This window comes from Anomalospiza imberbis, chromosome 21 (assembly GCF_031753505.1).
Source record: "Anomalospiza imberbis isolate Cuckoo-Finch-1a 21T00152 chromosome 21, ASM3175350v1, whole genome shotgun sequence".
Taxonomy (NCBI): domain Eukaryota; kingdom Metazoa; phylum Chordata; class Aves; order Passeriformes; family Viduidae; genus Anomalospiza; species Anomalospiza imberbis.
In genome coordinates, this window is record NC_089701.1 from 10,417,870 (window position 1) to 10,431,051 (window position 13,182).

General features: G+C 48.1%; 1 protein-coding gene across 18 annotated transcripts in view; it reads left to right on the plus strand.

Annotated features, from left to right (window-relative positions):
• The window catches only part of ZNF618 (zinc finger protein 618), a 151,774-nt gene that overhangs the window by 91,386 nt on the left and 47,206 nt on the right, over positions 1-13,182 (plus strand). For all 18 annotated transcript variants that reach the window (XM_068211595.1, XM_068211602.1, XM_068211606.1 and 15 more), the window contains one exon: positions 3,731-3,769. In XM_068211595.1, coding sequence (XP_068067696.1) covers positions 3,731-3,769 — 39 coding nt within the window. The remainder of the gene's footprint in view (positions 1-3,730; positions 3,770-13,182) is intronic.

Genomic DNA, 13,182 nt, shown 5'->3' on the forward strand with positions numbered 1-13,182 from the left:
CTGAGCTGGTTTTTGTGTCCAGGACCCACCAGAGCCTTACAGCAGGGTGAAGGTCTGTCACTCTCTCTGCTCATGCAGTCGATCCATCCTTATCCACTGCTTGTTTTGCCCTGTGCAGAACTTAATATCTTCTCATCCTTTGAGCTGTTCAGCTCCACATGAAGAGTTTCACCCTGGCAACATCACATTTTTCTTTGCAATGAACATTTTTTTGAGAAATTTTCTAGATTTTTTTAATAGCTGCACCTGCCTCCACTCCAGCTCTCCATGGCAGACAAGCTGCGTTGGAGGTGACCCGTGTTCTTGAGGCTGATTTCTTTTCTTGTCTGTCTTCAGGAGCAGGGGAGTTTATATTATAAAACAGGGCATTTTCTTTGTTTATTGAGCCTTCCCTGTGGTGCTGAGCATTGGCTGGAGAATTTCAGGCAGTGACTGCTCTGGCAGTTGGCAGAAGGGCTGAGATAGCTCTGCTTCAGGACGTGCTGCCTTGCAGGGACAAGTTCTCATTCTGCTTTCCCCTGAAAACTGAGATCCAGGCACAGAAATCCCCATGTAAGGGTTCTGCAAAGAACCAGAAACGTAGGTAAGAAATTTCACCACTATGTTTCATCGAGAAAGAAAGGAAAAGGTTGTGTTCCTTCCCCTTCGCCTCCCCAAAACTCACAAATAAAATAAAGAAGAAACCCAACAAAAAAGTTATGTTGTGGAGCTGAAAGGCTCCTTTGTGAGCTGTTCTGCAGCCCTGCAGGATCCCAGCTCCTTCCTCCTGCTGGAGTTCAGCTGGGCTGCGCATTCCCGGTGCCGGTGGAAGGCTCTGTCCCAACTGTTACCGCTTCGCCTACACGCAACCCTGGGCTTAAAAATGTTTTGCTTACGGTGCTTTTATTTTAGCTGTGTGGGGTTTTTCAGGTCATTAAAAGGTTTGGATTGCCTTCAGGAGTTAGTCAGCTAGAAAGTTCTGCTTTGTACGGTTGGGTCGTGTTTAAGCAACATGAGCAGCAAAGCATCTGCATGTTTTGAGTCAGGAAAATTATTTCACTTTTAGATAACTCAAAAAAAAATTGCTTTATTAGACTTTCAAACAGCAAATTTATAAACCTCTGGGCTGAGGCCAAGCAAGGGAGATTTGTACCCAAAGGAGAATTCTTCCAAAAGCAAAGGAAGAAAATAGCAAGGCTCAAGTTTAACCCTCGCAGGGTATTTCGCCTCTAGCCCGAGAATTGGTGGAAGTTCTCTGTTTCCAGATAAGCTTTTCTGAGCTGACTGATGATTTTGCTCAAGTTGTTTTTCATTATTATTTATTTTCATTCTAAGTTGTTGCATTGCCTCCCTCTAAGCCCCGCAACTCTCCATGTCCTCCCCACAGGGCTGTGCCAGCCAAGGGCTGAGCTGCCCTCACCAGAATAGATCTTGGATGCTCTGAGTGGGGCTGGATTCTTCAGGCCAAGTTTTGAGTTTCACCAGTTGTTTAAAAACTTCTCAAAGCTTTTCAAGTTTCAGATTAATGTTTTCCAAGAATGGGTTCTGCTCAATTCAAAAAATATGAAAAGGAAGATGACTCATTCAAATGGTGAATATGGAAAAATGCTTTTTTCCAAAGTGCACATTTTTTGGAGTCTGAGTTAAAGTGGTTCTGTCACTGAAAGGATTTTGAGGTAAGGAGTAGAAAACTAGTAGAGGAATAACCATCCCTGAGGACAAATGGTGTTCCTGAGCCGTAGAAAGTTGGGGTTCATTTGTTTATTTGCTACTGAAAATGTCAGATGATTTTGGGAGGTCCTTTGCCCTCTGCTCTGCATCCCAAGATCCATTTTTCCCGTGCACATTTCCCAGTCTGCAGCAAATACTCATATGAGATGCAGAAAGTTTCTTGGGACAGAGGAGTTAACTGGCCCATTTTCCAGCTTCCCTGCCCACCTCCCTATTCTTACTGACTTTTGCAACTTTCTCAGAAATTCGTCTTTTGTTTCACAACTGGAATTACTTGGTCTGACCTCAAAGGTGATATAGAGTGGGCTGTAAGGGGATTTTTTAGTTGGTCATTTTTTAATTCATGAATACTTTAGTCTATCTATGACTAAGAGTAACAACAGTTCTTGACACAGTTCAGAAATGGCTGTTCCTCAAATTTTGTGTGTTGTCTGATTCTTGTTAAATTTGACCAAAGTACATTTTAAAGCTATTTAAATAGTGCATATCTTTTATGATTTGTTTATGCCATTGCTTGTGAACACCAGGACAGCATTTTGCATAAATCTATTGTGCCATAGCAGCTTTTCCTTGAATGATGGGTGGGAATTCAAACAAGTAGCAGCTGTGGAAAAATCCTGGGCTTTGCTGTTGAGGTTCTGCATCTGATACTGAGGGTTTCTGATGTGGCCCCTGAGTTTATGAAGTTGTGCCAAATTAATACCGTTGCCTAGAAGAATGATCTAATCAGGCAGGTTAATCAAGTAGAAATGTACAAATTCACAAACCCACAATCATTTGTTTTTATTATTTTTAAGAAATAAGGAAATTAAATCCAAACAGTGCTCACTACTTAAGATTGAAAATTTTAAATTCAAAAACGCTGTGCCATTCTGCAGCTGTGGTTTCCAGCACAGTGCAAGCATCATTCCAACAGACATATGGAATATTTTGCAACACAGTTACGTTATTAGATAATGTGACATACAGTATATGTAATTTAGGATGAATATGAAACGCTTCAAACTGGCTTGGAAATCCTAATCGTTTATGATACTTGACTTGTAACTTTGGGGTTTGTTTTCCAGCTTGCAGCTTTGCCTGTTGCATTCATTTAGGGCTTGAACATGATCTCTGCTGTGTGCTTCTTGCAGTCCCACACACGACAGTGGAGGGAGCTTTTTCTCCCTTCTTTTCACGTCCTCCTTCAGTAAGAGCCGGATAGAATCACCCTGGGGGGATTCTTGTGGCCCATCTCTCGTGGAGGCTTTGTCATCACTGCCTGTGGAGGGCAGGCACGGTGGTGGAGCCGGCTGTGCCAAGTCCCACGGGAGCTGAGCCGGGTGCGCTGTTCACTGCTGGCTTTGCTGGGTTCACAGCACTTCCCTGTTAAAATGCGTCCAGAGGAGGCCACGGAGCTGCTCCAAGGGCTGGAGCCCTCTGCCCTGGAGCCAGGCTGGCAGAGCTGGGGGTGCTCCCCTGGAGAGGAGAAGCTCCAGGCAGAGCTCAGAGCCCTTCCAGTGCCTGAAGGGGCTCCAGGAGAGCTGGAGAGGGACTGGGGACAAGGGATGGAGGGACAGGACACAGGGAATGGCTCCCAGTGCCAGAGGGCAGGGATGGATGGGATATTGGGAATTAGGAATTGTTCCCTGGCAGGGTGGGCAGGCCCTGGCACAGGGTGCCCAGAGCAGCTGTGGCTGCCCCTGGGTCCCTGGCAGTGCCCAAGGCCAGGCTGGACATTGGGACTGGGAGCAGCCTGGGACAGTGGGAGGTGTCCCTGCCATGGCAGGGGGTGGAACGAGCTGGGCTTTAATGTCCCTTCCAGCCCAGACTATTACATGACCATGGGCAGCTGCGCTGTAACCACGAGCCCCTGTGGGCCATGTCCGCCCTCGCAGTCCAGTAAACCCCTCGGGGCCCGCTCCGTCCCGCGAGGGGCCGGGCAGAGCGGCGGAGAGGAGAGCGAGGGAGCGAGCGGGGCGGCGGTGGCGGCCGGGGCAGCGCGGCCGGCGGATCTAAGCGCAGCTCTTTCTCTTTGCAGACACCGAAGCTGCCTCAGGGGAAGGAGCCTCACAAGGCAGTAAGTACAGCGGGGCGCGAGGGGCCGGGTGTGCCGGGCCGGGCGAGGGTGCCGCTCCCCGAGGGCCCCGCGGGGCCGGGGCTGCGGCGGGGCCATACCGCAGGCGGCCGGCAGGGGGCGGCCCCGCCGCGGAGATGGCGGCGGGAGGCGGCGGGGCAGAGCGGGCGGGCACGGCTCGGGCTCTCTCACGGCACGGCGGGGCCGCTCCTCACGGCCTGGGCGTCTCTCGGGGCACGGGGGCGCGCCCCTCAGGGCCCAGCAGCTCAGACGGTTGTCGCTGTCCCCCCCGCGAGGGGGGCGCGGTGCCCCGGGAGCTGCCCGGTGACCGCTGTGAGGGGCCCATGAGCGGAGCTCCCCCTGCCTCCTTTGCGGGGAGGGGCAGGGCCCTGCCAGCCTCTAGCGGCTGTAGGATTTGTCCAGCCCTTTATGATTCTTAAACCCTGAACCTGCGCTTTGGGGTGTGTGCCCCAGCCCCGGGGAGGGAGAGCCAGAGCCGGCCCAGGGCTGAGAGGGGGCCGGGGCAGCAGTGGAAGAGGTGGCACAGAGGGAGCTGGGGACAGAGTCATGGCCCCTGTGAGGGGTGGGTGGGAAGGTGGGGCTAGGCAGTTCCCGGTGACAGAACAGAGAGACAGCGGGCATAAAGCCGAGAGAAGAGAGGTGGAGGCTGTGTGGAAGGACAAGCGCTCCCTCGTGCTGTGGAGCAGGCTGTCCAGAGAGGTGTGTCCTGCATCCTTGGGGATTTACCACACCGGCCTGGGTAGAGTCCCAGGTAACCAGGACTGAGCTTGGAGCAGACTCAGCTCTGAGCAGGAGGTCAGACCAGAGATCTCCTGAGGCCTTTGCCCACCTGGGTTTTGCTATGTGTTAGGTGATAGCCATGATTCCCCATTGGAAAGGTAAGTTCCCAACATTGGCGGTTGCAGACAGCAGCTTGGAAGCACCAAACTTACCCTGGGTGGGTACAGGAATGCTAGATAAATAGTAAAGAAAAATAAAAAGTAAAACTAGACCACCTTTTCTGAATTCTTTCTTCCCCATATTCTGTGGTAGGTGAACAATTGGCATTAGCATAAGGGGGTCTTGGCTTTCTATCTCCAGAAGGAAGCAGGACTGACTTCACTGCAGGTGGGGAATGGAGATCCTCAGCCCTGAGGTGAAACATCTCAGTAGCAAGCAGCCATCCCACATTAGTGTGTACACACAGTACTGCTCACAGGGGAAGCTGGGCTCTGCAGCTGAGCCTTTCCCTTGACAGAGTCCAGCTCTGTGCAGGGCATGGAAACTCCTTCCCAGGCTCCTGTCACCTCCTTTGGTGTCTCTCCTTCAGTCATTGCTCAGCTACCTGTTGGTGTTTTACATACTTTGAGGCTTTCCGGGCTCATCTCCTGGCTCCCTTGCTCTGAATTTTGCTTGCAGGCACTGCTATGTTCTGGGCTAGGCTGTGTGCATCCTGGGTTTGCTGTTTGAGTATTGGGTACTTTTGCCAGAGCTTGAGGAGCCACCTTGTGTAAAGAGAGATTTTTTTTTTCCCTGTAAGTCAGCTTCTCCCCTTCCCACCTGCTGTGGGAACTTTTTTGGCTGGAAAAGATAGGGCAGAGTGAGGTGTGAAGAGAGAAAAAGACATGAGGGCTCACACTATTGCTGTGTGGGCAGACTCAATGTTGTTGGAGCTATAGAAGGATTTCTGTGGATGTAAAAGCCTCTTCTGTGGTGTCTGGGTCATGGAGAGAGGGGGAGAAAGGAACATCATGGGCAGAAGTCTGGGAGAGAACAGCGAGAAGCAGCTGCTCCCTACACCTGGCTCCCGAGGAGCTGCTGTGGTGGCACTGGAGATGGAGCAGTAGGAGGGACAGGAAATGCTTCCATCTTCATGCAGGGTCCAGCCCCATCCCCTGTGCAGGAATTACTTTTTACCTGCCACACTCATATCCCAAAATAGTCTCATCTAGCTGAAAGAGATGGAGGCAAAACCAAGCCACCAGAATTGGGAGATGGTGAATGGTGGGGTAGGGAAAGGGGAAGAAGGATCCACCATGGCCATGCCCTGCTGGAGGGACAGCCTGTCACCTGTCCTGCAGAGTGGATGTGAGACTGCTGAGGCAGTGCTGCTGTGCCTAAGTGCACATGGTTGTAATTTCCTGACAGAGCTATCTTCCTCGTGCTGCAGTGAAACAACTCAGCTCTCTTCTTTCCTCGCTGTGCCTTCCCCTCTGAGGCTGGATGAAATCCCTGGCCTACCCTAGCTGCTTCTGCATGTCTCTTCTCATTTTTCCATTCAATGGCTCTCTTGTTTCTTCGTCAGTCTGTTTGCTCCTCATTATATTTTAGGAATTTTTTATTTATCTTTCCTTTCCTGCTATTTTTACTTTGCTTGCTGCTGCACTGCTGTTTCTCTGTGACCCAGTCTGGCTGTTTGCACCCTCTCTCTTACAGATGTCTGCATTGTTCCAGTCTTCCTCTGCTATTTCTATCTCATTGGGAACCTCTATATTCACGATCTCTGCAGGCATGGTTTGCTGGCCTCTCCCAAAATTTCTCAGTATTTAAGGGATACAGGAAGGTGTTATTTTTTCTCCTGTGCTTCTCTGTGGGGCATGGATTGCATCCATCCTGAACCTGTGAGTGAGGAGTCACTTGACCAGCAGTGGGGCCCTGGTTTAGCTCACATAATAACTGCATTATACTACATTAGTTCACATCACAAACTGCAGGGTTGGAGAAGCTGATCAGATTTTCTCCATGGTCACTTGCTGGAGACAGCTGTTACTCACAGCCACCAGTGGTCACCCAAGAAGTGTTGGTGAAGGCAACCCTGTGTGCCAGGTGACATCTCAGCTGCTGCCTGTGCAGAGCACCTGGGCTGTGGTTCAGTTCCTGTGCTGTGCTCCCTGGGCTGCCCTGGAGCAGCCAGCTCTGTTGTGGCAAGCAAAGTCTGGGTGTGTGAGCGAACCTGGGCTGCGGGAGGACGAGGGACTGACTGGGGGTGAGGCTGTGCTGGAATGTGCCCTTGCCTTCAGGTCTGAGGGGCTGTTGGGGAAGGCCCATCCTGGCCCTTTTTCTTCCTGGGAGGAAGGGAGCTGTGGGGCCAGTTGGGACTCAGCTGAGAGCTGTTGTTTGTTCGCTGCCTGCCTAAAGAGGAGACAGTGGTGTTTAGACTTTCCAGCTGGGAAAGCGCTTTGAAGACTCACTTGAGGAAAAACTGTTGCATTTAGTTATTTTCAGACTTTGGGGTTTATAGTCAATAGATGGTGTCTCTGGGGCTCTCTTTATTTTTTAGACCCATTCTTGAAGTGCCAGAGCTCTGTGGTGGTGAGGAGGGGATGTGCTCACAGGGACACGGCTGCATGGCTTTGGGAGCTCCTTTTCTAGCCTTGGCTCAGGGTCCAAGACCACAATTCCCACATGAGAGAGAAGAAAACAATGCAACCGACAGTGCTAATGTGTTAAAGAGACGTGTCTGACTGCTACCAACTTTAATTGGCAGGGACATGGAAGAGAAGAGGGTGATTTTGAAAAAAAAAAAAAAAAGTCTATTTAATATCTTTTCCTAGACAGGTGTGGCTAGTTTGACATCTGGGTCACTGACTGTTCCCATAGAAGAGTCTGGAGGTCTTTTCTGAGATGCTCATATGCCTGTTTGGTTTGCTCTGGACTCTGGGAAGTCCTCAGGGAAGGTGTTTGGGCTGGGTCTGTGCTCTCATTCTCCATGAGAATTCCAGTCATGTTTAGGGGCATTACAAACTCGAACAAACAGTCTCCCTCCTGCTGCTCACATTCCATAGGACATTTTTGGCATCTGGACAGGTCACTGAATAAACCCAAGGGCAAGAGGGGGTCCAGGGCCCTGTGGGGGCAGGGACACGGCTGAGGTAGCAGCTCCTCTCACCTGATCTGGTGTTTGCACTCTGCAAGGGTGTGGGGTGGGGTGTGTTCAGTGGATGGTGTCCAGTGGGGTGTGTTCAGTGCATGTGTCCCAGTTTGGGGACACAGCTACAGAATCACAGAATCACAGAGGGCAGGGTTGGATGGGATATTGGAAAGGAATTGTTCTCTGGGAGGGTGGGCAGGCCCTGGCACATGGTGCCCAGAGAAGCTGAGGCTGCCTCTGGATCCCTGGCAGTGCCCAAGGCCAGGCTGGACAGTGCTGGGAGCAGCCTGGGACAGTGGAAGGTGTCCCTGCCCATGGCAGGGGGTGGAACAAGGTGATGTTTAGAGGTCCCTTCCAACCTCAACCCTTCTGGGATTCTGGTTCTGTGGCTGGAACATTCAGCCTGTTGGAGTATGGTACCATCCTTTTCTGTGTAGGAAAGAGGAGCTTAGGTACAGGAGCATATTCAGAGTAACCATAACTGGCTTGCAGAGCTTGTAGGGGAACTGAATTTTAGGGTTATCCATGAAGTTCACCTGAGAGTGTGTAGGCACTGGAGTCTTACTCTGACTGCTGCTCTTTCTTACAGTGCTCTCTGCCTCTTCAAACCAGCCCAGGGCAGAACTCAGGTTACTCTGGCAAATGTTAATATGACACTTGCCTCATTTCCCCTCAGCAATGGCCTTTCAATATCAAAATACCAAATGTTAACAGATACAGCAGGTAGTGCTCCCAGTCCGTAGTAGTTCTAAGCCCTTTGCCTGGCTGAGCCTGGGATCACTTCCCAGGGAAGTTTGGAATTCTGTAGGCAGGCAGGAAGCAGCAGGACAGAAAGAAAATGACTTGCCAGAGGCAACAAATGGGTGAGTGTCAGTGGAATAAAGTGCAGGTCCCTGGGCTTGCAGCCCAGTTAGTGCTGGGCACAGCCCTTAGATTGCAGTTCTGTGCCCTGGAAACCAGAAAATGCACAGCAAAGTGGGCAGGGAAGGATTGCTAAAAGCTGAAGGTATCTCAAAGTACAGCTGATGCATTAACTTAGGTATGTCTGGTTAGTGATCTGGGACTTCATGAATTTCTTTCAGGGGAGAATTCCAGAGTCTGGGGGAGCAGTGCTGATTGATATTCTAGGGAAGAGTCCTGCCGTTCCTGGGTTCTTTAAATAAAGCACTGTTAAAAGTGGGAAGAATCAGGATGTGGTGCTTTTGGGAGCCTTGATCTCCAATGTGTCAGTCAGGCTGGCTGAATCAGGACAGCTTGCTGACAGTGGGGGTTTAGTGTGATTTTTCCCTGGTGACACCTTTTTGAGGACCATCACAAGCAAGCTGCAGTTTAAAGCAGGCTGTGCTCCCAGGCTGTACTGTGACACCATCTGGGGGATGGGCAGGAAAACAACGCTGAGAAAGAGCTCCACTACGAGCCAGTTCTACTGCTCTACTTGCTTCCATTCCTGGGCTGTTGCAGTTGTTCTATGGCAATTCAGGGACATTTGCTGGAGGCTGGAAGACCACTCATAGTTGTTTGCTGGTAGATCCCGGCCCTTCTGTCTCTATTTCCTGCTTCTATGTACCTACAGTTCTGTTCGAGAAGCACAGCTGGATTTTGTGCTGTTCCTCAAAAGCAGATCCCAGTGCTGAGCCTGCCAGCAGGTTAATCCTGCACAGCTCTCCAGTGACCTCCCCATTTTGGGAGATGCTTCAGACAGATCCTGTCTGTAAGCCCAGAGCATCCCTGCCAGCCTCCTTCACTCATGCCTGAAATCCTGGCATAAACAGGAGCAGCTGTCAGAGAACATGAATGCTCACTGTGACCAGCCCCACAGACTGCAAACTCCTGGGCCACATCCCACAAAATCCCAGCTGATCTCAAATAACACAGCCTGATTTTTCTTTGTGTCTCTTGGCTTTTCTGTTGTGTTGAGCCCCTTTTACTTGCTTGGAAATAATTTTTGAAAATCACAAATACCATCTCACAGGTGAGGATATATCTGGGATATTTCAGACCACCCTCAGGCTGCAGGAGAAGCAAAATGTGGTCATTGGAGTTTGTCAGACAATGTCACCACACAGCCTGATGAGCAGCTCAGGGGCAAATCCCGAGGAAGGCAGGGATGCACAGCACCTGCTGCAGTATCACAGGGTTAAAAAGAACTGCTTTTAAGGATAAATAGGGTGGCAAGAAGTGCCAAAATGATCTTCAGAAGATGTACTTTAGAAAATTTAATAATATATATATATTTTTTCAATATAAATACATCCTGAATTTACTTTCTTCTTCCCCATTTGTAGCTGCTCATACTTATTGTGTGTACCTGGGTGCTGGGCTAAGACAGGACAGTTGGTGGGAGGGGGTCACTAATGTCCACTGGGTCTAAGGGTGTTGTAGGCAGCAAAGAGAACATTTTCCTTTCCAGTTTCTCAGCCAGATGCCCTCAAACTCACCACCTGGGCACAGGTGTACATCCATGTGTGTCTCCACTGCAGTTACAGTGAGGAAAAAAAGGAAGTGGCACTATTTGTTTTTCCAAGATGGAATACACAGTAAATATTTCAGAACCCCATAAATAAAAAAAGATTGATCTGATCTTTTAAAAACATATTCCCCTTTGGGCTCTGACTAAGTGTGAGAAAGTTCAGCCTAAGAAGGAATTTATTTGTGAAAGCAGTGAAAGGTTAGAAGCAGGGATGTGGGCTGGAATATGCCTTGCAAATGTTAACTGTGGAGGCACAGTGCTAACGCCTTGCATGTGCAAAAGCATTTGGAGGGTTTTGAATTTAAACCATGAAATTAATATAGTCAAAATTAAGGTTTTCTTGCCCACACCTTACTCATACAGGATATGGTGTTTGTAAAGTTCTGACAGGGATGGGAAGATGCGGAGGTGGTTTGCTGGTGTTAATTTATGGTTGAGGAAGAACCTTTAGCATCTCTGTTTCTTGATTAATTTGCAACATAAATGTTTCCTTAAACTAAATGTAACTTTTGATTTCTTTTACTTTTCTGGGGGGTAGCAGAGCAAAGCCCAGGAAGTTGCTTTGTTGTGCTCACTGACACTTCCCCAGTGAAAAGTGTGATACAGTGAATGCTGTATGTGTGCACACCCACGTGCAGCCACCATGGTGACCCGTGAATCATTTACCACTGCCTGATTAATTTTCCCAGTGCTCTTTTTAATAATTCTCCTGCTCCTTGGGGAGAACTGTAAAAATGGATTTTATTTTCCTAATGTGTTTGCATTTTAAGTAGGCAAAGTCTCTTTAGATTCCCATTTGCTAAACAAGATCTGCACATGTAAGTGACCAATGGGCTGAGACCAAGGATGATAAATTTCAGTGCAGGAGGAGGAATTAAGAAAATAATAAGAAACTTAATTCAGGGATTTGCAGTGTGAAGAAATTTTGAGTTTTAAACCCAAGATATTGGATATAATTATCCCAAGATATGGGGATGGTCAGGCTGGAAATCAGGGAAAGGTTCTTCCCTCAGAGGGTGCTGGGCACTGCCCAGGCTCCCCAGGGAATGGGCACGGCCCTGAGGCTGCCAGAGCTCCAGGAGCTGCCAGGGATGCCCAGGGTGGGGTGGGTGGAGTGTCTGGGCAGGGACAAGGGCTGGACTCATGATCCACGTGGGTCCCTTGTAACCCAGAATATTTTGTAATTCTGTGACCTGTCCTCTGTCTGAGGTGGATGAAATTTGGAACAGTTCCTGGATATCCAGTGTGTTTCCATCCAAGCCCTAAAGATGTACTCAGGAACAGGACACACACTGGAGGGTGTGATGTTCTGCAAGTCCTGCAGTTCCATAGCTCTGGAGAGGAGCAGTGTCTCTCTGGGTAGTTTTAATCAGAGATTTTAGAAGAGGAGGCTTTCAAGTTGTCTAAAATTCTGTGATCTTCAGATGATCTTATATAGAAAATTGCTAATATGCAATTCTTTCTCAGATGTTGCCCTAATAGAGCATGTTTACAGAAATCTGGTTGTTAATATTTGGAAACAAATCTCTTACAGAGTTCCTAGGCAGGAAAATTATAGAGAAATATAATTATTTCAATAAAAAGAGGATAGGAATTTTAGCAATCCCAGACTGTTCTGGTCATCCCTCAGTTTGTCCTCAAGATGCCAGGAGAGTTTTAGTGAAGGCAGAAACACATCCCTGGTATATCCAGTGAGGGATGCACTTTCCATCTTCCAATGTGCTTTGGGATTTAGCAATAGAAGAAGTGTACGACAGCATGCCAGGGATTATTCCAAATTCTTCTTTCAGCCTGACCTTTTTCTGTTCAGCTGCTTGTTGGCATCTCAGCAATGTTGAACCTGAATAGCAAGCAAACCCATACACCGTCAGTATTTTAAGTATTTTAATTCTCAGGAGCTTCCCTCTTCATAACCAGAAAGGCAGAGGAATACAGGGATCACCTTCCCTCCACCTTCTCCTTTCAGCCTAAGCAGGGTTGGTGTTCTTAATTTCCCCGGGTGATTGTGGGGAGGAGGGTCCTGCATCCCCCTGGCTTAATTTAATTTCATTTTGTTCATTAAGAGGTTTTATGGAGTCAGGATCTCTTCTTCAAAGCTGCTCAGTCATTTAACTAGCACTTCTTCTTTCCACTTTGGAAACCAGGCAGTGATAATCCATGTGAGTTCCCATCTGGAAATCACAGTAAGAACAGAATTTCTAGTCCTGGACAAATGAGTAGGAAAAAGTCAGGAGAGGTTTGCTTTTCTTTTATGAAACTCTCAGTGCTACATCATTTAATCCAAGCAGTTGTGAGACAGATGAATGGTGTGTTCCCAGCCAAACCATTTCTACTCCAGAAGGGGCTTTAAAATAAAATTGTCTTTATTGTGTGTTATGCAGAACTCCACAGTGTGGGCTGAATGGACTTTTTCACTTGAGATGAAACTTCAGATCCTTATTGATAGAAAGATAAATCTTTCCTCATTTACAGGTTATGTAGGTTCAAGTACACCTATTTTTTTATATGTGCAAATTGAAGTAGTTCATTGTCAGATTGCTGGGAGTAACATCTTAAGAAGCTGATTAGACCATTCTTTATCTTATCCTTATTTACACTTTGAATTTACCAAAAAAGAACCCTGCCCTGCCCTGAAGTGACATCAGAGCGAGGCAGGATGAGACAGGATCTGCTCGTGTTGTTACCTTGTCTCATGTGTCTGAATTCTATCATGGAGCCTCAATATCCCGCTCCCTGATGCTGATTTGGGGGATAATTGTAAAATATTAATTTTTTTGCTTTAAATGGCTGATATTTGCTGTCTTGTTTGGATTCAACCTGAGCATAATTTTAACTGAGGGAGAAGGAAATTCTTTGATGTGTAACATCCTGAGAATGTCTCTCAGCATCCAGTCAGTAGTGTCCAAAATACCTTTTCCCCAAAACATTTTTTAAAAAAATAATAGGGTTTATAATAGACCGTCCGACTATTCTGAACAAGGGTTCGTTCTCTCAGAAATTAAACCAGGATATTCCCCTCTGCAGGGAAATTCCTGGTAGTCTGGCATCAATTTTCCAAACCTGGTAGGATTACAT